General features: G+C 42.6%; 1 protein-coding gene across 3 annotated transcripts in view; it reads right to left on the bottom strand.

Annotated features, from left to right (window-relative positions):
- Positions 1-24,844, bottom strand: part of Frmpd3 (FERM and PDZ domain containing 3) — a 149,667-nt gene that overhangs the window by 44,266 nt on the left and 80,557 nt on the right. For 2 of the 3 annotated variants that reach the window (XM_087601009.1, XM_087601011.1), the window contains 4 exons: positions 22,724-22,826; positions 19,234-19,279; positions 4,521-4,625; positions 8-115 (listed from right to left, as the gene is read on the bottom strand). In XM_087601009.1, coding sequence (XP_087457135.1) covers positions 8-115; positions 4,521-4,625; positions 19,234-19,279; positions 22,724-22,826 — 362 coding nt within the window. Of the gene's footprint in view, positions 1-7; positions 116-4,520; positions 4,626-19,233; positions 19,280-20,871; positions 20,954-22,723; positions 22,827-24,844 lie in introns of those variants that run through there. The other variant, XM_087601010.1, reaches the window with a different exon arrangement.

Genomic DNA, 24,844 nt, shown 5'->3' with positions numbered 1-24,844 from the left:
TATGTACCTTAACAGTGGTCCGGCCATCAAATGTGAATGACTTGATCTGCCCATTTTCTAGGAAAACCTTCAGGACATTGGGGATGAGGAGGAGAGCTTCCTTCTTCATCATTTTCTATGGATACATAGGAAAGCGGGAGGAAGACAGGGGGATTGTAAAAAGGAAAGGAAAGAAGGTGATGGAGGTAGGGGGCCAAAAGGGTATGAGAAGAGACAGAGGAAGGACCAGATCAATAATAATGCTATGTACAGACAAGAACAAAATCCCCAAGATGCTGAGCCTTATCCAAAACCATTCCTCTTTTTTTCTAGCATGGTATATTTGCATTCTACTGAAGCTCTGGATCAGTAGAGACCATCATACATAGTGTGGATTACTCATGGAGGGTTTTCTTTGGAGACCACTTCATACACCCCAGTCTATCTCCAGACATTTTTCCCTACCAAGCCCTCACACACCCATCCTTTGCTTTTCTTCTAACATTCTCTGATGCTTGCGATGGTGTTCAAAGCCTCTATGCTAGGCAAACACTCTACCATTGAACCACTTTGCTAGCTTCTTTGGGTCCTTTTCTTTCTTTTCTGCCTTTTGGAGACAGGTTCTTATTAAGTAGCCCCAGTCTGGAACTCACTGAGTGGAGCAGGCTAGCCAGAACTCACAGAGATCTACCTGCCTCTGCTTCTCCAGTGCCGAGATTAAACGTGTATATCGCCAGGCCTGGTTCTTTAGGCCGTTTTTAGATCTGGATCCTGTCTGATTCTCTGGCTTCATGTGTCACCATTGCTAGAAACCGCACTTCTTCCATTTCCCCATATCTGACAGTTCGTCATTCAGGGACTGCCTTACTAGCTTCAGGGCTCTCAGTGTCTCCTACACTGAGACGCTAAGTGCTCATATCATACACGCACAAAAATCATTGTGATAACCAAAAATACTCTGAAACACTTCCAAAAGCCTTTGAAAGTGGGCTGCATTGATCCTGGTTCCAAAGCACTCACTGGCCAAGCTCATTTTTGAACGACTGAGAATTCCTTAGCGGAAGTGTTCCTGGAAATGGGGGTTCATTTATAAATAGTGAATGCGAATTTCTCAATTAACAAACAATCAATTAAATAATGGCCATTTTTTCCTGTCTTCTTTCTCTTCCTGGCAAGCACAAATGGGTGTTTTATAAAACTGTGAATCTAGTCTTCCCATGTTTTTCTATAGTAACCTATATACTCCTTTCTTAGTCTCTCTCTCTCTCTCTCTCTCTCTCTCTCTCTCACCCACACACACACCCACACATACACATACACATACACATACACATACACATACACATACACATACACATACACACACACACACACCTCCTTTTTTGTTTTTTCAAGGTAGTGTTTTCTCTGTGTAGCCCTGACTGTCCTGGAACTCACTCTGTAGACCAGGGTGGCCTCAAACTCACAGAGATCTGTCTGCCTCTGCCTCCCAAGTGTTGGGATGAAAGGTGTGTGCCACCAATGCCCAGCAACACACACATTTTTTGTGAGTGTCACAGGGTCTTCCAATGTTGCCCGGGCTAGCCACCAACTCACAACTCTCTTTTTTTCTAACTCCCAAGTACTAAGATAAAACTATTTGCTACCAGGCTGGTTTCTTTTTCCCCCTCTGAATACTAGGACTACAAACAAGCATCACTATGCCTAGCTTTTAACAATATTTAGAAGATCTGTCATTTAGAATCAAACAATAAATTCAGAGCAGAAAGACCACCACATCTAGTCATCGTTATGGTGCCAACAACGAATAGCATGCCTGGCACATAGTGTTAAATAAGTGACTGCTAAATGAATGAACAGTAGGCTCTTACTATATGCTTACTTGAGTAGACTCACAAGGAGGATGCACACATTTCCTGGGCCAGCATCATCTGTTTTATGGGTAATTGCAGTGTATAGGTGGCCACAGTCTTTAACTCAGTGGAAGGCACGGGGCCTCTATTGTACACTTAGCTCATGCTAAACATCCAGAGAGATGCAGGAAAGTTAAGAGTCCTAAGATGGTCCTGGTGGGTGGCATACATCCTTAGTCCCAACATTGGAGAGGTATAGGCTGATAGATCTCTATGAGTTAGAGGTCAGCCTGGTCTACAGAAAGAATTCTGGGACAGCCAGGGCTACAAAGTGAGACCCTGTCTCAGATAGATAGATAGATAGATAGATAGATAGATAGATAGAGATAGATAAGTAGATAGATAGAGTCCAACTTGAATTCTTGCTGCTATTCCATGTCATATATGAACATTATGAACCTCAAACAAAGTGCCTGGTATAAGGAGGGTAAGGCTACTGTGCAAGGCCAATTGTGTTCTGAGTTTTGGATGACATAGATTATCAGAGAAGTCTGAGTAGGAAAGTTCAGAACCAGCAGCTGTTGTGGACAAAGCATCAGAGATGCAATTCCTGAACTTGGGTGTGGCTGACAGTGATGGGGAGCTAGGAGGCAAGTTGGATGGGATCCAATCAAGGAGGAAAGTCATGGATGTCAACTTGGAAAGGTGTGATGATGATGATGTCCAGGCCTTGCTGCTCCTAAGGCGCCCCACTCCTGCCAGGCCCAGAGGCCCAGGCTCCCCAGGCTGATGAAGCTCAGCAGTAGCAAGTTTTATTTAGCACACTGGTTCGGACTCAGATAATTACTTAATTGATTTTGCTTAAAAATAGAGTTGGCAAGGAACGCCCACAGGATTTATTTTTGTTCTGGCTGCTTAATAAAGCCTTGGAACAAAAGGGGAAGGGGACGATGGGGCAGGCTGGAGTCACCTGGACTTGGTCTCTCCAGGTCTGAACAGACTGCTATGGTCCACACAGGCAGCAACTGAGAGGGTTGGAAGATGGATGTGTTTTCTCTCCTAGACAAAGAGTCTCAAAGCAAGCTTGGGGCCTGTCCGAGAGATAGGTGAACTCTGGGTAGGTTCTAGCTGCCCTGAGGCACTCAGTTGCTATTCTGGTTGAATTGGAGATAGCTTTTCAATCTGCCTGTGGCCTGTGAGGTATGGAACTTGAAGGCTGGTAGGAAGAAGAAGGAAGAGCCACAGAAGAGAAAAGAGGTAAAGGACGGCAGGGCATTGTGTGTCCTGACCTTGACTGTGATTTAGAGGTGGGATCACATACATCTGTCCATATTCTGCAAACTCAACACTTATGTCCTCAGAATTTTCATCACTTCAGGACCCCAAAGTCTCACTGGTGAGTTGGACCTTGTGATCTCTTTCACTCCGAGCCACAGGGACTCAGTCCCGTTCCCTCTTCTCTCTGAGCATCAGTCCTTTAACCATTTAACGGTCTCTTTAACTGTTTCTCTTGGGATTGACATCGGATCCTAAGTGTTAATTATTTAGACAGGCTTTGAGGCGTCATTTGAACTTCCTAGTCTTCCTCGCAAAGGGATGCATGAAGGCGTAAGCTGGGTTTGGGGAAAAGAGGCAGGGAATAGATGGAAGACACCTGTGTTCTTGCTCCTTTTTTCCGGGTGGCTCTACCTCAGAGAACTACAAAAATGCCTGGCATCCTGTTGACTTCTCTGCTTAGTCTGGGATTGCTGTTATGTCTCACAACTGCAGCTGTGTCTCAGTACATAAATGATCAGGCTTCCTGACAGCCCAGCCCATCCTACAAAAACACACCAGTGCCTTTTTATCTCTACTCCCACTAGGACATCACCAAATTCTGCAGATTTCTGCCTGATCAGAATTCATGACTGCACTACACACTGACTTCTGCTCTCCACCTACCTCTTCTCATCTGCACATCTAGCTAGGGTAGGGCTCACTGCATGCATTCCTGAAGAACAGCAAGAAACCTGTGGCCTAGCCAGGAATCCCTGGATTGGCAGTTGCATGGCATGGGGTGACCTAGCTGCTTTTTGAGATGATATCACACAGCAGAAGATTTGCTATAGTCTCAGTCTATACCACTTGGCCCTGTAACTCTCACACTGTAGAAAGGTTGCCGGTAGCAAGGAGCAGGTCTTTCTTTTAGATCCCTTCTGGTGCCGGGGGAAAAGTGACTTAAAGCAGAGTCTGTATCATTGCTGCTAGGCAGCTACCCATCAGCACAGTCTTCTTCAGTCAAGATGTGGAATTGCAGGGCCACTTAAATGTGAAGAGAGTTCAATTTCACCAGCCACTTGTTCTCTGGGTCTTCACAAAACCATTACTTCCTCCCTGCTTCTGACAAGCAGCCAAAAGATGTTTATGGAACACTTGCCCTGAGTGTACACTATTGTGCTAGGGACGGAAATTTCTCTAAGTACCGTGAAGATTCAGAAGGAATCAATATGTTGTTTTTCCTTCTCCCTCCCAATCCACTCTGGATGTCACACACTCTTCTCTCCTCGGTACCCACTCACTCAGAGCACCAGGATCCTTGTGCTACAACCCTTTCATAAAAGCATCCACTGCCAGAAGCCCCTGATTGAGACTCAATAGCCAGGTTGATTCTGGCCAAAGAGAGAGGAGGGAAGCCAAGACAGCACTTACTGCATCTGTTTCTCCAATTGCCACCTGCTCAGAGAATCGGACCTTCACAGGATTGGACCTCAGCTTGGCCTTCTTTGCAGCACTGATGAAGGCAGATTTAGGGGACTAGAAAAAAACAAAGGACTGGTTAATTCTCAATTCCTATGTAATATTAGAGTTAAGATGTCTCTTTCAATATAACTGAATCTGGTAGTTCGCACCTGTAATCCCAAGACCTCAGGAGTCTGAGCCGGCACATTGTGATTTTGAGACCAGCCTGAACTACCACTGTGAGACACTATCTCAACAAAAATAATATACCAGTACAGAGATATTTGGGTTTACTGATCAATGAGTCAATAGACAAGTATTGATTACCTGTTAAGTGCAAGGCAATGTGCTAATTATCTCCCTGTATGATTGGTGTGTTGTGTAAAAGCTGGGCATGAATTGAATTTGGATAAAGTGAATCCCATTATAAATTCTCTAAGCTTAAGGTGGTTTGAAAAAAAATCCTCAGTAATCATATACATTAAAATTTTACATATTCAGTTTTCTTAATATGAGATTGACTTGAATAGTAGACTTCGTTGTATGTGAATACAAATGTCCCACAGGATCTCCAGAAATAATCTTATTGTCTCACAAGTATGCCCCTAGAAAAAAGACTTATAAATAATATTTTTGAGATCTGAGTGAGAGTAAGGCCAGCCCTCCAAAATGACTCATCCATACTTTCTGAACTATTCAGGAATAGAGCGATGAGCCCCTGGCTTTAGCTCAGTGCTCCTGGCTTTCTACTTCCAAATGCTGCATCACTTTGTGGATTCAATTCTGCATGAAATGCCCAAAGAATCAGTCAGGCTCTCTTATTCTTGAAACCTTTTCCAGAAAATTCAGCAGGAAGCATGATTAGCAAACACTGTAAACTACAGTTAGCCTTTGTTACCCACAGCTTTGCATCCGTGTGTTCAACCAAGCCCAGATTAAAAATACATGAAACAACAACAATACCAAACCCTCTGTCTCCGTGGAACATGCACAGACATTTTTCTCGCCTCCATTTCTTAAAGAACACAGTGTAACAACTATATGCATGTAGCGTTCACCGTGTATTCAGAATCTTAAGTCATCTAGAAATGACTTGACGTATTTGGGATGACGTGTATAGGTACCATGTAAATACTATGCCAATATATAGATATATAAAGAACTGGAGAATCCATAGATTTCGGTATCTATGGGGGCATGCTGGGCCCAACCCCCCTATGGAAAACAAGGGAACTGTTCTTCTGATTCTAGTCTTCCATTGAGCTGCAGACAGCCTAGCACTTAGGAAATGCAAGAGTCATGCTGAAGTCTCTTGTCTTTAGGAGGACTTATTTATGCATTTGATTAATTTAACATTGGTTTACTGCATGTCTGGCAGTGTTCTAGATAATGAGGGATACAGGAGCAAAACTGGCCAAATTCCATGGCATTTCGGTATGTCTATTTTATAAAGAACAAAGAGACAATTATTAAAAATAAGGTTTTTTTTTTAGATAGAGTCTTGCTATATATTCCAGGCTGGCCTTGAACCTGTAATATTGATACTCTTGTCTTAGCTTCCCAAGTGCTAGAATTACAAATGTGCAGCACTGTGTTGGGTTAATAAATATTTTTTGTAGCACATAACTACAGTAGTACTCTCTTCTGTAATTTTACTTTTTTATTCAGGGCCTCATGTAGCCCAGACAGGCCTCGAACTCGTAATGTAGCCAAAGATGACCTTGAACTTCTGGTCCTCCTAACGCCACTATCTAAATTCTGGGATTATAGGCAAGTGCCACCATGACCAGCTTGCAGTTTCACTTGTGGTTTCATCACTGATTATTAACTTTAGTTTAAGAATGACACATGAAAAATTCCAGAAACAAATAAATGCATTTTAAAATAAACTTTATTATATAGTACATTGTTATAATTGCTCTCTCTGTCCCTCCCTCTTTCTTCCTTCCTTCCTCCCTTCCTTCCTTCCTTTCTTTTTTTCTTTCTCTTCCTGTTTTTCGAGATAGTTTTTCTTTGTGGCCCCACCTGTTCTGGAGCTAGCTCCTTAGAGCAGGCTGGACTTGACCAAAGAGATCAGTCTGCCTCTGCCTTCCCAATGCTAAGATTAAAGGGGTGTGCCACACCTAGCTCTTTAATCATTTCATTTTATTATTTTATTGTTGTTGTTCTCTTACTATGCCTAATTTATAAATAAAACCTTAATATATATACATATATATATATATATTACACACATATGTATATATATATATCAGTACTATGCATGAGGTCTTGGAATATCCCTGCAGATCAGGGCAGGTGGGGGGGGAACTACTGTAAGAAAAGAAAAACATGGTAAAGGACTACACAAGAGAATGACAAGGATGGACTCAGTAGGATTATATTTTAGCAGTTTTGAAAACTCCAATTGCATTATTATTAACTAGTAAAATGTCTTTGCAGCAGATCTAAAAAGTAATGTATTCCACCTATCTAAACAACACTTTGGAGCCGGAGAGATGGCTCAGCGGTTAAGAGCACTGACTGCTCTTCCAGAGGTCCTGAGTTCAAATCCCAGCAACTACATGGTGGCTCACAACCATCTGTAATGGGATCTAATGCCCTCTTCTGGTGTGTCTGAAGACAGTTACAGTGTACTCATATACATAAGATAAATAAATCTTAAAAAGAAAAACACCCACAACACTTTGTTCTCTGAACAGCATCTCCCCACCCACCCACCCACTCTTCTTGCCCCCAGCTTTTGGTAACCACAATTCCACTTTGCTTTTGTAACTCTGCTGCTTTTGGATTTCATTTATCAATGAGATCATGAGGTTTTTAATCTTTCTGTGCCTTGCTTATTTCGTGTAACACAATGTCCTCCAGGTTCATCCATGTAACAAATGACAGAATTTGATTTTGATTCTCCTTGCAATGCTGGAGACTGACCCTCGGGTCATCTGACAGTTTCCTTCTTTTAGAACCATAATAATATTCTGTTGTATGTAGGTACCATATTTCCTTTGCATATTCCTCTGTCTATAGTCTCTTAGATTGATTCCATATCTTGAGTATTGTCAACAATTCTACAGGGAACATGGGTGTGAGTATCTCTTCAAGACATTGGTTTCAATTCCTTTGGGGACCTATGTATTGGTTACAACCACATATGTACACACACATACACAAACATGTTTTAGGGGAGGAGGAAGTGTTTACATATTATAGTTAGGGAGTGACTATCATGGACCCAAAAGAAAATAATGCTAATGAGGCTACCTGGAGAGTGAAGCTTCTGGACAAAAATAATGATAAAGTCCGTAGGGCAGGCATAGGATTGAGGTGTATAGGAAACCCCTGTACCTGGAATACAGTGATAGAATGGGGACCAGAGGGAGTGTGCTCTAAGAAACAGCTGAGAGCTGAGTCGTGTAGGGCCTTGGAAGTCATGATGAGGACTCTGGAATTCATTCCACTCATGAGTTTTAAGTAGACAGGTTTTTATGTGTGTGTGAGCCTCTGGCTGCTGTGAGGAAAATAGAGTGTAGGAGGTTAATGGTAAGACCAGTTAGGTGTGTCTTAATGCAGTATTTGTGATTGCAGTGAGACACTTAAAATAGAATGCTGGCATGGGCTAGGGAGATGATGGTAATGAAGATGACCAAAGTAAGTACATTCTGGAAATACTTTGAAGACTGAATCAAGATCATATACTGATGGGTTAGACATGGGAAGTGAGAAAAAGAGAAGTCCATAGGAGAATCAGGGTTGCTATTTACTGAAAATGAGCTCTGAGGGATATACTAGGTTTGGGGGCATTTTAAATGACCTCCTCTATGGGCCTTGCCTTGCCATAAAGCCTGTGAATCCTTCAATCAGGAATTGCTTTGTATTAAGCCCCTGAAGGTTCAGACTAGCTGGAAAAGCAGTGCATTATACCACTATTTGCCATTTACACTGTGGCTAGGATACTTTTACTGTATCAGCCACAGGAGGGCTGGGCCCTGAGATAAAGACACATCAGAAACAAATTGTCCTCATCAAGTCAGCCTTGGACCTAGCTCCGTCTGATGGGGTCAGCAATCACATCTCCCACAGAGTACAGATTATGAAAATTCACTTGTTCTACCTGAGTCCAGCAGGAACTCCAGCACTGGGACTTGGTTCTGGCTGCAAAGAAGAAATACTTGCAAGAGCTTTTAAAAGCCTCCAAGGACCAGGCCCTACCATAGGCCAATTACATAAGTCAAGGTGGAGCATCAGTGTACGTGTGTGTGTGTGTGTGTGTGTGTGTGTGTGTGTGTGTGTGTGTATGGTGTGTGTGTATGGTGTGTGTGTGTATGGTGTGTGTGTGTATGGTGTGTGTGTGTGTGTGTGTGTGTGTGTGTGTGTGTGTGTGTATTTTAAAACAGGGTCACATATCCAGGATTTTTATTAAACCTTCTGATGTTTTTAAACTACAGTGAAGACTGAGAACCATCAAGCTGAAGGTATCCTGGACTTCTCCTCATTGGGCACAGGGGCGGGGCCCAGTTTGTTGGCAGCAGACAATATAAAATCCAGGACTGGAGATCTCCGCCGAAAGCAATTACAGTAGTGATTGTGGTGATTGTTTAGGAGGTCAATGGCTTTGTATGTCGCACAGCTGGATGCTCAAATCCTGGGTGGGGGATTCAGGCAGAGATGGAAGCGAAAGGAATGGGTCAGCCAGAGCTATAGCTCTCTCTGTTTGGGCAACTATGCTTGACTCAAGTTTTCAGTCAGATATTTTTGCACTAATGCACCACAAACACAAAGATGGTGGACTCTTTGTTCAACCTGATAGTCTTCCATTCACCTTTCTTCTCTATAGTCATATGCTGTCAGTTTTCTGCATGGCTTAGTGTGGAGCAAGGCATCCTAGGGACTTGAGTGGGCCATGCAGTCCTCCATTCAGTTTTACCTGTGAAACAGGGGCTCAGAAAAGGAGGATAAGGCTCCCTTGGTATAGCCAAAGAAGCTGAACTCCAATGTCCTGAATCCTGATTTAATGACCATCCTCCCTACAGCAGGCTGAAGTTGGCAGTCCACTCCTGACCTTTCATTCATAGATTCCGGTTCTACCTTAGTCCTGGGCAAGGAACAAACTGTTTTATGTATATATACACTGTGGAGATGACGACAATTTTGCTGTACCTACGAGAATCTACATCCAGTCCTTGAAACATTTATACCACCACAAGGAAAATATTCAGGTATTTACAGCCGCAAACCCACAAAGGAAGTAGAACGGCTCGGGCTTTCAGGGATTACCATCTAGTCGCTGTGTCTGTTTCAGAGCTATTTTCAGCTTGTTTATGCCTCATTCCTCATCGACCTTTGTCTTCTCAGTCTCGAAGCCTCCGTCCTATTCTCAGTCTTCAGTCTCCGCTGCTGATGGTGACTCACTTATTGCCAGCTGCTCTCTGCTAGATGTCACAGAGTCATGTCTAGCCTGATGCTCACATACAGGTGAGGTCTGATTTCCAGACCAACACAAAGTGGCTCTAAAAGGTCTCCATGACCCCAGTAGAAGAGTTAGGGGAAGGACTGAAAGAGCCAAAGGAGATTTAAACCCCATGGAAAGAACAACAATATCAACCCCTCATAGCTCCCAGGGACTAAACCACCAACCAAAAGTATATACATGGGTGGGGTTCATGGCTCCAGTTATATATGTAGCAGAGGACTTCCTTATCTTGCCTCAAATGGGAGGGGAGGAGCTTGGTCCTACGGAGGCTTGTTACAGAGAAGGTGAGCTGGGCACCTTCTTAGACGCAAAGGGGAGGGGGGTGAGTGGAGTGGGATGTTTGTGGAGGATAGACATGGAAGGGTGACAACATTTGAAATGTAAATAAATAAAATAATTAATAAAGAAAAGAAATAGAAAGGGAATTTAAATTGACAGTCTATGAAACAGTAATATTTATGACTATCATAAGGACTGAGTTAAATGGTAATATACCATAATGAATTTCCTTGATACATGTAGAACTCCATTCCACAGTTTTTCACACCATAGACACCTGATGTGGAAACTTCTAGTCTCTTTGGAAAGTCAGTTATGTCAAATGATGTTTTACTGGGGCATGCACTTGAAGGGATGTCTTGCTAAAGCAGACACGGGAAGGGTTGTCCTGAGGCAGACACAGGTGAAAGGAACTTTGGATACAGCAGACATGTGAAAGGCTACATGATGAAAGAGTATAAATGTTACCCCACAGACCGTGGGGCAGGATCATTGGTTTGATTTGTTCAACCTTGCAATTCTTTGCTAACACCAGGTATGTATTGGCTCTGCTGTAGTAACACCATTGAGAGGAATTCGTCCAAGAATAGCTCCTGAGGTTCCTTTGACTTCTTGCCACTTCAGTGGCCTTGGACCAGTTGGTCAGCCTTGTGGCTCCTTCAGGATTGGACTATAGTTGCTGGTTCCTGCCTGGTGTCTGCCTGCCTAGAGGACTGGTCTGCAGCTGTTAAATCATATTTGTTGTTTGCTATGGGACTGAACTGCTGCCAAAGAAGACCGAGTTTGCCTCCCCCCTTTGAAGAACGATTGCTAAATATGTCCACTTCCCCCATATCCTAATAACTTTTCTCACCCACTAGTGGGTGGTGGGCAAGAGGAGAGGTTGAATGTTTATTAAAATAGGCTGTAAAAATTTATGTCTACAAACACCAAAATCTCAGATGCTGAATTCTCTTAAATGAAATCTCATAGTAACTGATTATAACTTCTGGCCATCTTTCTGCCTTCTTGAAATACTTTTTTTTAACTCACTTATGATAACTAATGCAATGCAAATGTGATAGAAATGGTTATGCTGCTATATTCAATTAATAAAAAATCTGTGAATCTTCAATATAGAAAAATAAATAAATAAATAAATAATCTCCCTGTCTAATGTCATCTTCAAAGCTTAGCTGTGGGGCCTGAAGTCTTTACTAGTGTGATCCCTTTGACCTAAAACACTGCAACATGTAAACCAATGCTTTAGGGCCCAGTGAGTTACAGGCGTGCCTGGGCCAAATCTTGTCTACTACATGTTTTTGTAAATAAATTTTGATTTACAAAGTCATGATTCTCATTTATGTACTGCCCATAGCTGCTTTGGGGTTACTATGTTACAAATATGAAAATATTTACTAGATAGTTCTTTACAAACACGTTCATGCCTTTAGTAACATTAGCATGTACTAACTCACCACTTCTAAAACTGTACCCCCAATAAGAACCACTGGAGAATGGTTATTAAAATACAAAATCCGAGGCCCATTCCCACACCACTTAGAAATCAGAATCCCTCAAAGATTGGGGCCCAAGAATCTATACTGGTGAAGATGTCCTAACCCATTAAACATAGATTAATTGAGTACCTTAAAGTTGAGACATCTGATCTCTTCACTGACCCTATTTCTCCTCCTAGCATCTGGGAGGGTAATTTTGCAACAAGCACCCTTTCTGGCTAAGATGAATTTTGGCTTGAAACACGGGACTAGAATTGCTAAGTACCTCTGGGGCTACTGCAAGCCCCTTGAAGCACAAATGAAGGCAGAAGCTAGGTGAAATAAGGAATCGGGAAGAGAGCCTGCCTTTCCCTCAGGGCTAAATTCAGCAGCTGCTGATTCTCTGAGCATTTTTTAGTTTGGTGGCTCTATTAGCACAGATTTCAGGGCTGTGATCACTCATATTTTGGTTGAAGTCAAGTATATAGGGCCAAACATTAATATTTCATGGCAAGATAGGGCCCCAATCTTGTAAAATTTTATTCTACTTGATGCACAGTAGTTATACATATTTAGAAGAGCCATGTGATAGTTGATGCGTGTATATATTATATAATGATCAGACCATAGTAGCCAGCACCTCAAACTCTTGTCATTTCTTTGTGGTAAACCTATCATGTATTGTACTGTGTTGCAATGTATATTATTATTAACTATAGTCACTCTGTGCAATTGAATGCCAGAACTCATTACTTCTGCATAACTACAGAATCCAAAAAGGTTGCCGTCATAGGAGTAGAGAAGAAACCAGTGGCTACCATAAAGGCTGCATTTCCATACTTGCTTCAGGTTCTTTACTGGTTTCCTGATTGGCCTTTCTGTTGCCTCATTGTCTTTGACACCCCGAGCCTGCTTACAATCAATTCCCATAGCAACGGGCTGTGGACTCCTAGGATAAAGGAAGGCCATCTAGGTTTCCCCAGATGGGAACCACAATGCCAGCCTTTCAGCATCCAGGATAACCTAGTGGTTAATATACCCTCTCCTGACCTGCAAGTTTCCTTCAAGCTACATTTTATCTAGCCTCATCCCTCACCTACCTCCAATATCAACACTGGTGGTACTTGGTAATTCCGCTCCACTTCCTGCACACAGTGGGCTTGTCTCTACTTCTAGTCTCACTTCATACCATCCTCTACTTATCCCTACCTTTAGAGCATCCCAATATTCCTTTTGACCAGCTAAATATGATCCCTTCATCAAAACCTGGTTCCAGCAGAGTATGAAACACATACCTGTAACTCTAGAATTTAGGAGGCTAAGGCAGGAAGGAGGGTGGTTAAGTTTAAGTCCAGCCTGTGCTACATAGGGAGAGCCTAATCTTAGCAACCAAACAAAATTGGAAAACAAGACAAGACAAAACAAAACAAAGCAGTAGTGATAAAAATCATTCCAATTATATGTTCTGGATTCTTCCTTGGTTCATCTGTTTACTTCAGTATTTTGGTTGATACACACTGCCATAGTTTATCTGCTCAATCAGGTTATAAGAGGTAGTATTTAATATCACTATGTCTCTTAGCATCAAGTTCAGGTGGACTTAGCATAAAAATATTAGTTTGATTGTTTATTGTTAATAATGAATTAGTTCATGGAACCAGAAAGTATGTCTGGGTGCTCACCATCTTTATACCTTAAAAACAGGTAAGTCCCTCGGAGTGCTCTGTGGGAAACCATTTCTACAGTCATTTTCAGCCTTCTGAGTTTTCTTGGGAAAATGACTCTAAGCAGATGTAATTCTTGCTCTTTGGTTTGCTCTGATTTGGCCCTACTTTGGAGGGGACTATCTTTCCTTGTGGCAGCTTATTTAAAGTACTTTATTTAAAATCTAACATTTGTTGAGGACCTACCATGTGATAGAGTCAACAGATACCATGATTAGTAACAGTCATGGGGATATAGTTGATTACCAAAAAGGTAAAGAAAGCCTTCATACATGGCTATACATGCAGACTAGGTGGAAGGGTGGTGGTGGCTGAAACTACTTCCCACAATGGCCTGTTGTAGTACAATTCATTCTGTTATTCTGTTAAGAGGAAAATGTCAAATGAACGAGATTAGAATCATTTGGGCAGCCTTTTCAAAAGTCCAATATCAAGGCCCCATCCCCAGAGCTTGTAATTCAATTAGTCAGGGCTAAAACTTGAATGCAAATGTTTTAAGAGCTTCTCTTGTAGTTCTAATGAATAGTTAGGGCCAGGAACCATTACCAGGTACCAAATGACCATTATCATCTGGAGCAGGGAGGACCCTTAGAGATTATCTGGTCCACTGTTTCCTAAATCCCATTGACCATCAGAATCACCTATGGGATTAGTAAAAGTACTGAATTGTCTGCCACATCTTGATCTATTGGGGAACTGTCTCCTGGAAGATTTGGTCATCAAACTTTAACATGGCAAGATTCCATTAAGAAGCAGTAGCCCCCTGCACCTACAAAATGTTAAATGCCTGCTTGATATGGGGGTATAATATTGAGTATATATTGGGGTCTCTAAGAAATTTTCTCGATAGCTTGAGAGAGGATTCTCTCAGATGAATATTGTTACATATACAGTTCTATACAGCTATAAACACTGAATTAGTGCATGGCAAACAGTTGCTCCAATATTTCGGAGATTGTCCTCTTAAAATCTTAAAATAACTCATTCTGGTAGAGTCTATTTTCTTTATTCCAGGAGGAGAAACTGGGAATCAGGACTGTTAAGTTTCTTACTTGAGGCTACCTCACAGGTTCCTGACTTAGGATGCAAACTCTGATTAAGTAGTCGTACAGCAGAAGCATTTCCCAGGATGCACTGTGCCCTTTCTTCATCCTTTAGAAACTCTCTCACTCTCACTCTCTTTCAGCATGTCTCTATTCCTATCTCAGGGTCTCACTTTGTAACTCATGCAGGCCTAGAACTATGTAGTGAGGGCTGACCTCAAACTCAAAGTGATCATTCTGCCTCAGCTTCTCAATACGAAACAACGTGCCTAGTTTCTCTGAGTACCTCTGTATGACAGCTGACTTAAGGAAGAAGAATGTTCATTGCCTTGCTTTACCTCAGTTGGGAACCATGTATCAAACAATTCAAACTTTTTGTGTCCCATGCATGGTCACAAGTAACCAGGACAGCACCATGGATATTTGGGAAGTTACAAATAAAAATCCAAGCACTGGACAATTTTATGTACATAGAGTCTTTAGGAAGGATGAAATGTACATGTATGTATGCAAGGCTGCCATTCAGTTGGGATGTACTAATTTGGCAATACTGGTTGTCAGATATTTAGGTATTCTTTTACACTGGTTGGTAAGTAATAGCTTCCCTAAGATTCCTAGGCGTCACTTGACATTTCCCATGAGAACATTTTAAAAATGTAAACCAGATAAAGGGTTAACAACTGACCCAACTAGGAGGCTTCCAAGACTGGTTGGTTCCTAAAGGTTTTGATTACTATACCACCTGTGTATTTGCCTTCCCACTTCTATGCTCCAAGGATCTGGAGAGAACAAAGCGGAGAACTAGAATGTGAGCTACCCGAGGGCAGGAGCTTTGCAGCCATACCTGTTTTATGAACCACAATATCCCTATCCTATACAAGTGGCCAGAATAGCAGGAATTTGATAAATGCTTCATGAATTACTGAATGAGTTAGAAGCTCTCAGCAGGGCAGGTAATTCTGTTTGGAAGATAGGCATAATCAGCTAGGTTTTAGAGGAAATGGACATTATTAGAAAGCATGTCAAGTAACATTAAGAACGCTCAAAAGGCAACAAGAACTAAGAAATGCACAAGGAGAAAGAAAGCAGCCTAGCCATTACAAAGGGGCCACGAAGTGGAGAAGTTGTGCCATTAGATGTGGGAGGGATGGGAGGGGAAGGTTAGGATGGATATGACGAAAATGCTAGTTTCTTTGTTCTGCACATCGGTCTAGACGGTTGGAACCTGGGCTTCCTTCCTTCGAGCAGTATTTATGAATACCTCTTCTGTGTCAGCTGTTGTTCCAGGTACTTGGGAAACAGCAGTAAAGAACAGTCACCACCATTTTTGAGGTGATAGTCTAATGAGGGACATAGATAACAAACATATTAACATAACGTTTCAAGGGAATTTGAGATGATAAAGGCATTCTGGAAAAACAATCTGGCAGTTATTTAAACTGAACACACACTTACTATATGACCCAGCAATCACGCTCTTGAGCGTTTATCCCAGAGGAATGAGGACTTATGCTCACAAGAAACACAAATGTTTATAGCAGCTTTACTCATAATAGCCTCAAATTAGATGCAACCCAGATGCCCTTCAATGGTGGATGATTAACTAAACTGGTGCATTCACACCATGGGATACCATTCTACAATAAAGGCAACAAAATATTGCTACACACAATTTGAATGAATCTCAAGGGCAATATGCCGAATGAAACAGAGCTAAGCCCCAAAGGTTCCACGTAATTTTATGCCATATTGTTCCATTTCATAGTATTATTAAAAGAACACAGATATGGAGAACAGATTAGTGGTTAACAGGGATTTTAGATGGAGTGGGAGGGGTGAGTGTATCTGTTTAAGGACATCATAAGGAATCTTTTTTGGTGGTAGATCTTTCCAGTGTTTTGATCATATTGATGGATGTGTAAGTATACTGCTGATAAATTCACATGAAATTGTGTATATGTATAAGATCAATGCTGATTTCTTAAAAAAAAAACTTATGTGTTTATTCTTTTTGGCACAGGGTCTCCCTATCTGTGATGACGACTATTGGCTGATAACTTGAGCTCATCTAGAATGAACTAAAACACAGGTGGTTGATTACACACCTGGGAGGTTTCTTTCCTTAATGAAATCTTTTGAGGTGGGAAGACCCACCTTTAGTCTGGGCCGCATCTTCTGTTGGCAGCCTATAGAAATGACATGGAAGAAGGAAACTTCCTCTTTTTGCCTGCTTGCTCTCACTGGCAAGTCTGTTCTTCACTGGCATTACAGCCTATGTCTTTTGAGATTCCAGTGTATACTGAAGACCAGATGAGACATCCAGCCTCAAGGGTTGAACTGAATATGTATATTCATATATATTATATATGTATATGTATTCATTCTATTAAGTCTTTTCCTCTAGGGAACCGTGACTAATACATCATGCTGCTCGCCTGTTACTCAAGATTTCTTGACTTTTGAAGTGCTGAGGCTGCAGGCATGAGACATTGCTCTGATTTCCTGACTATGATATTACGTTTTATACTTACGGAAGATGTACCCATTACTAACAACAGGCTATAGAATACGTATGAAGCGTCTCTATACTAATTTTGCAACTTTCTGTGGTTACAATTAGTTCGAAAGAAAAGCTTTTAAAATACAGTTGTTTGAGCTTTGAGGAAAATTAATCAGTAGCCAGAGATAATGATGGATAGATGCTGATTCAGAAACAGGAGTCAAGCCAGGCATGGTGGTGCACACTTTTAATCCCAGCACTCTGGAGGCAGAGGCAGGGGAATTTCTGAGTCTGACAACAGAGTGTCACACTCAGTGTCACACAGAGTGAGTTCCAGGACAGCCAGGACTACACAGAGAAACCCAGTCTCTGAACACCAAAAAAGGGTCAGGGGTAGTCAAGAAAAGCATTTTCGAAAAGGTGACATTTGAAAAGATCACATTAACAGAGCAACCGTGCACCTCTAATTGTAGACAGGGCAAATGGATACAAGATCTCATGTAACCCAAGCTGGCCTAGAAAACACTATGTAGCCGAGACTGCCCTTCAACGGATCCTCTTGTCTCTGCCTTCTGAGTGTTGGAATTACAGGTGTGGCCTACTATGCCTCAATCATCATAATAAATGTTAACCTTACAAAATGCCTGTTTTGAGTTGTTATTTTCAAGACAGGATAGGTAGGGATTGACTGCCCACTGCTCACTAGGCAATACACACTGTGCAGTAAAGTGGGGGAAAGGACTATTCTTAATGCTCACAGAGGCCCAGGGCTTGTTTTCTCAGAGGTAGAGAGATGCAAGAAAGAAAGGCCTGTTTGCCTGGGGTATTGTGCACATTGTTGTAGTGTGGGAATGCTATGTGCAGGTGCTGAGTGAGTGTGTATATGCAAATATGTGTGTTCACATATATGTGTAAGCCTGGAAAGAGCTGCATACCATAGAGCAAGGTAGCGGGTTCCAGGTTCGAGTTGAACCATGCTTCTTGACTTGTGAGCCCAGGCTTGCCCCAGTGCTCCATTTCTGGCTTTACAGAAAAATCCTCCCCCCTACCCCCATCTGTATCTGGTGCCTGGGTATCTGAGAAGGAAATTCTGCTCTTCTCTCATGGTGCAGATTTGGTTCTGTCTCCTTCAATGGGGTGCACCATCAGTGCTGTGGTACCAGAGAGTTTTGTGACACTAGAAAAGGGCATACAGGCTGGAGGTAGAGTGAGGTTTAGAAGTTTTGCATCTGGGTTGATTTAAGTCAAGGTTGCTATCAAGATATATGCTAGTAATGGACACTGATCTAATCCAACATCTAGGAGAGGGAAATTGGAGCTTTTTACTTCTAATAGCAGTAGTGTTGATTATTATTATTATGATAATGCATGCTTAGGAAACATTCAAAACTTCAAACCTCAATTTACAGATTAGAAAAGGGGACTCACAGAGCCAGTTCCTGAATGTATCAGGAGAAAATGGAAGCTCTGGTCCAACAGTGTCTCACTAGATAACTTTGGCTGGCCTGAAATTGGCTATGTACACTAGGCCGGCTTAGAAATCTCAGAGATCTACCTTCCTCTGACTTCCAAGTGCTGGGATTAATGGTGTGAGCTAGCCCATCTGGCACAACTTTGGTTTTTAATTAATTGTGTGATACCAGGAGTCTAACCCAGGACAGTGAGCATGGTAGACAAGTATTCTATTGTTTTCATCTCCAGCCATCCCAACCATTTTTATGAAATGCTTCAATGTAGTATCAGGTCTCACACATCATAGGCCAGCCACTCAGTCTTCATGTGGATGAATAAAAGTAGTACCCACTGCTTGCCAGGACATTATGGGAGATGGGCGCATTCAAGTGGAGCATAGCAAAAACATGGTGGGAAACAGACTCTAAACTGTGGCAGTGAGCAATTTAACTTGATAAAGCAGAGGACATGTTTCTAGAGCACAGCTCTACCCAGCTCTTCAAAAACTTCAGCCTTGGGTATGGGAGTAGATAAGCATGTTTAAGTTCACTCCTAAATCCGTGCCTCTCGTGTCTGCCCTACTTTCTGACCCCTCTTCCTTCCTAGATTTCTGATCTCTCATCCTTCCTAGGTTTCTGATCCCTCTTTTCACCCTAGAGTGCTGATTTCCATGATGGAGTCATGTCTTCTTAGGCAGGAGGCAGGATGAAGGGCAGATGGCACAGAGGCTCACTCACCTGATGAGTGTGCAGAACTGTAAGAACGATGGATTCCTTAGCACTCCTACGGAGAGAAGAGGGAACAGGAGAGCAGTATATCATGCACTAGGTATTCATCTAGTACAAGAAGCAACACCGGAATGTTCCCTTGGGTTGCATTCAGGTATATGGATTAGGACAGAGGGTAATCTGAGGATCTGCATGGATGCCTCACTTCTCATCATTTGTGGAGGCTGACACAAAAACCATCCGTATTGGTTCATACGGGGGCTCAGCAACGGTATTAGCATTACCTCTGGGTTTGACATTTCTCAGGTTTTTTTTCATATTCCTTCTTACATGCTCCGTAGAAATCACCAAACCTTAGGTACAATTTTATCTGTAGACTAGAAAATTCTCAAGGAAAACTACAGGCCTGAATTATAGAACTCAAAGGGCACACAGCCAGAGAGTCCTGGGAACCATGTACGACGGTTATTGGCAATTTGGTATTTAAGTGAGAAGAGAAACTCAAAGAAAAAACCCAAAGGAGGTCATTTGGTCATTGTGACTCATACTCAGCAGATTTGTTTTAATTGAGGGATGAAGAAATGAGAGCCAGGGAGCAACAGATGGAAACCCAGACTCTCCACATAGCAAATATTCAAAAGGATGAAGAATCCAAAACTCTTCCGACAAGAATTATGCCAACATTCAAAGAGGCTGTGGGTTATGAAAATTCTCTCCCAGGAATATATAATTTTTTAAAATAACTGAGTGAAATGGGACTAGTTTTTCCTGAAGGAGTTTTCCCTCTTCTTGTTGGCCTTTTTCAAATGTTTATTCAAAGGCATTCAAGGAGAGTCATGCTGGGTCTAACCCATACACCTATAATTCTAGTGCTTAGGTGGCAGAGGCAGGAAGATCATGAGTTTGAGGCCAGCATGGACTACACAGTAAGACCCTCTTTCAAATACCATCACTACCACCACCAGCAGGAGCAACAATATGAAATCTATCTTGATTTTGGTTATTCATGTTTTGCCTAAGACTCTTGCCTAAGAACTTCTAGTGAACATTTCCCACATTTGTTGAGGCAAAGTCCATTGACCAATCAACTCTGAGATCTAGAAAGTTACCAGAGCAAAGATCTGGATTATAGGGAGAATCTTCAGGAAGCAGTTCATCTTGAATAGAGAAGGGACATTTGGTCACCTGCTCCAGTCCTTGCCAGGTCTCCCCATTCCATTACAAAGAAAAACAGTTTTTACAGTGAATTATAGGACTCTCCACAATCTTGACTTTTCTTCCACAATGTTTCATCCTTTATCTTACCAGATTCCTGGGGCATCTCATCCCTGTTCCTCCTTCAGGGATGACATAGTACTGTCTTAAGAACCTTTACACTAGCTCTTCTTTCGCCAATGGCTTTGCCACCTCCAAGTCTTTCTTCACATGACACCTTCTCCCCCTCCCCCCAGAGCTGAGGACCAAACCCAGGGCCTTGCACTTGCTAGGCAAGCATTCTACCACTGAGCTGAATCCCCAACCCCAACAGCTTCTCAATGAAGCCAATAGTGGACACCATTTAAGTTTACATTCTTCACTCTTGTGCCCAGAAATCTGACCTTCAAAATCTTTACTTATTTCTTATATATTGCACATACAATTACTTACCCTGTTCACTGTTAGTGGAGTTTCTTTTCACTAGATTGCAAATGCTAATGAGCCAAGAAGTTTTGTCTCTTATTCATTGCTGTGTCTTCAATGCCTAAAGTAGTATCTGGTACATAGTAGACAATAATGCATATTCATTGGGCAAATGGATGAATGAATGAATGAGCCATTAGCACCTGAGTTATCAAAAGAGTAAGGTTTGTTTTTACACTGAAGGAGCTCCAGAATTCCTCTCAAAATTGGACTACTTGGCTCTAGGGTATGAAGATATCTACTAGAAACAAAGAAGGACTTCTGAGGGGCCTGGCTGAAAGAACTCCAGCATACGTAACAATGGGGTAAAGGGGAGTTCTCTCTGTACTGGTGTAGTAGTGGAGGGTGAAGGGGATAGTGTGAGGAGTAGGGCAATATAAAAGAGAGTTGAACTTGAAGAAGAGACAAACAAGGGTCATTAGGGACCAGAGGTATTTGGAGCTACAGGGGGTATATGACAAAGAAGACAGAGCCCAGAATTCCAAAACCCATCAAGCAGATAGGAGCCTGTTGTATTGTACACAGAGTGCAAAGTCAGCCTCTGAAAGTTAGGGAGTGTCTCTGGGAACAGGTGGGCTGTGGAGACTTTCGAAAAGATAGAAGAGAAGAAAAACACTCTGAACCAAGTACAGGAGAAGAAGGCAGATGCAAAGATGAAGGAAGATTACATACGGCAGAGAGAGAGAGAGAGAGAGAGAGAGGGAGAGAGAGAGAGAGAGAGAGAGAGAGAGAGAGAGAGAGAGAGAGAGAGAAACCAAAGTTCTCCAAACTGAAGTTAGTTCACTGAATTTAGTTAGTCCTCACTTTTATCCTATTTCTTATGAAGAAAACTATGCAAAGGTGTGAGCATGTAGTATGGGACAAGGTGTGTGTGTGTGTGTGTGTGTGTGTGTGTGTGTGTGTGTGTATCTGTATGCACATGTGTGAATGTAAGGGGTGGGCAAATAGATTGATTACTCTGAATTCACGAATGACTGAGACTTTTCTTTCTCAGTGGCTCCCATCATCTGTTGAAGACATTACGGTGGCATGAATACTGAGGACAGAATCAACCAACCAACCAACCAATCAATCAACCAACCAACCAACCAACCAACCAACCAACCAACCAGACAGCCAACCAATCAACCAACCAACCAACCAACCAACCAACCAACCAACCAACCAACCAACCAACCAGACAGCCAACCAACCAACCAACCAACCAACCAACCAACCAACCAGACAGCCAACCAACCAGACAGCCAACCAACCAACCAACCAACCAACCAGACAGCCAACCAATCAACCAACCAACCAACCAACCAACCAACCAACCAACCAACCAACCAGACAGCCAACCAACCAACCAACCAATCAACCAACCAACCAACCAATCTCTCTCTCTCTCTCTCTCTCTCCACCCCCCTCTGGTGTGTGTGTGCATGTATGTGTGTGTGTGTGTGTGTGTGTGTGTGTGTGTGTGTGTGTGCGTGTCGGATTCTCATCAATCACTTGGCACGTCCCACTGCACAGTAACTCCAAAAACTTCAAAATTCCAAAGCAAAAGGGCTTGGGTGCAGAGAAAAGTTGGGTAGAACAGAGCAGCAAGGCACATCATTTTGTCTACTCATGTCACTGGCAGAGTATATGAGGCCTGTGGTGACTTCTATTGGCTGATACCCACAGTTGTAGTTGGCCAGAAGCTCTAGCTGGAACTGTTCTTCCTCAGAGGGTTTTTCCCTAAGGCCTTGAAGAATACAGGTAGCCCTTTGCTACTGGTGGGACCGGGGTAGAGACACTGCTCAGTTCCTGTCAAGGCCCCAGAGGCCCCTGTTACCTGATGAGTTCTATGAACCTCTCCCTGGGGGCTTCACTCACGTCCTCCTCATTAATAGCCACAATCTGGTCACCAGCCAGGAGCTTGTCCTCAGAGGGGCCTCCTGCAGAGGAGAGGAGAGAGGCATGAGGGCTCAGAGCTACTGCCAGGAAAGTGCACATCTAGGCAAAAGCCATGGTGCCTGAGGGAGTCAAGCCAATAAAGAGAGAGAACTCCAGTGGAGGAATTCTGAGGTGATGATGGAGACTGAGGTGTGGTGGCAGAGCTGTTCTACTTCTGGCTTCTGCCCATAGAGGACAGAGGAATGAAGAAAGAGAATGGAGTATAGCTCCTTTAGCAAAGCGTGGTATCGGAGCCCATGTCTCCAAACTCACACATGGTTGGTAAGTGCCTGACTGGCTCTAAAGAGGAACAGAGACTTGTGTCTCATTTGAAAGATTTACTCAGGTACAACGAATGGCTTCCAGACTGCTAGAGGTGGGTACAATGACAAGAGCAGAGGGAAGAATATTCTCACTTCAATATTATTCATATTTATTCCTATGCTTGGAGAGGGGGAATGGATTTTGAGACTTATAGGGTTTAACAGTTTCCAACATTGAGGGACACTATCCATTACAAATGTGTAAACAAAGTACAGGTCCCTTAGGCAGCAGGAAATCCGCTTGCTGCCTTTCCCAGTTTCCCTTCCTGTCTCCTGTGGTGAGGTTAAGAACAGATCTGTGGGGAAGCTTTATGCCTTGGTTAGGGTAAAGGGTGGGACAGAGCGGTATCATGGGCTGTGCTGCCTCTGCTATCTAGGAAAATGTTCTTCCTTCCTTTTTTTCCTTCTTTTTCTTTCTTGAAAAAAAATCTTTTCAGAAACTGGGAGAGAGTAAGGAGTCAGATCCAGCATGACCTTGATTGTTATTTATAGCCATTTTAATAGGCCAGCTTCCAACTTTTCTCTCTACAAGGAAATGTGCTGCCTATTTATCCCCCCAAAACATACACACAGCAAATATGTCACTCAAGACCAGGTGTGATGGCACAGGCCTACAATCCCACCTGCTAGGGAGGCTGAGATGGGAAGATCTGAAGTTCAAGAGTGCCAGAGCTACTAAGTAAGTTCAAAGCCAGTCTGGGAAAATTAGCAAGACCCTGTGACAAGACCCGGTGTGAAGACAGTCGAGAATTAAGGATTTGTTCTAGCCCAGCATAAGTGAGGTCCAAAATACAAGTACAAAAATAAAAAGAGTCACCTGAGCATATATCAATGGCTCTGGAGCCAGGGACTCATGTGCTGGCACAGCAAGAAGGAGTCACCAATGGAACAGCGAGGGAATTTAGTAGGGCATGCGTCCTGCCAGCTCAGTGACTTCAGGAATTGTAGGCGTGCAGTTGACAGTCATACTCTTTGCAGCCACTGAACTGGACTCTAATCCTGCAGTTGCTAACTGTGTGACCTTGAGTGAGACTTTGAATTGTCTCCTAGTCGCTTATCTGTTAACTGAGAAAATGACAGCACCCATACATCATAAGAATGGTGGGAAGATAAATGAGATGATGAATGTCTAGTACTTAAAATAGCTGACTAAGCCAGGTAGAGCAGCTCACACCTGTGATCCTAGTACTTGGGAAGTGGAGGTAGGCAGATCAGGAGTTGAAGGCCAGTCTGAATCCCACATCATGTTAAAGGCCACCTTGGGCTGCATAAAAGGTTGTCTCACCAATAGAACAAAACAAAGGTTACAAAACAGATGATCACTGTTCGTGAGAAATGGATAAATGGTGGTTATTGGATCTTCCATTTGCTGTATTCCTTCTATCCATTTCTGTCAAAAACAACTATTTGTCTAGGGATATAACTCTGTTAGTAGAGTGTTTGTTTAGCATGCACTGGGTCCTGGGCTCACTCTGCAGGACCACATCAACTGGATGTGGTGGTGCATGCCTATAACCCTAACACTGGAGAGAGACTGAGGCAGGACAATTATTTAAGTCCAAAGCCAGTCTGGGCTACATAGCTGATATCAAGCCATCCAGGGCTGTGCAAGACCCTGTCTCCAAAACAAACAAAAAGCCAATAAAATGAAAATCACAGTCTCTTAGGAGGAGGCTACTTTAACCTATTTCCTTTCC

Source organism: Rattus norvegicus, chromosome X (assembly GCF_021556685.1).
Source record: "Rattus norvegicus strain SHRSP/BbbUtx chromosome X, alternate assembly SHRSP_T2T, whole genome shotgun sequence".
NCBI lineage: Eukaryota > Metazoa > Chordata > Mammalia > Rodentia > Muridae > Rattus > Rattus norvegicus.
This window is presented reverse-complemented; position numbering and strand designations above follow the sequence as displayed.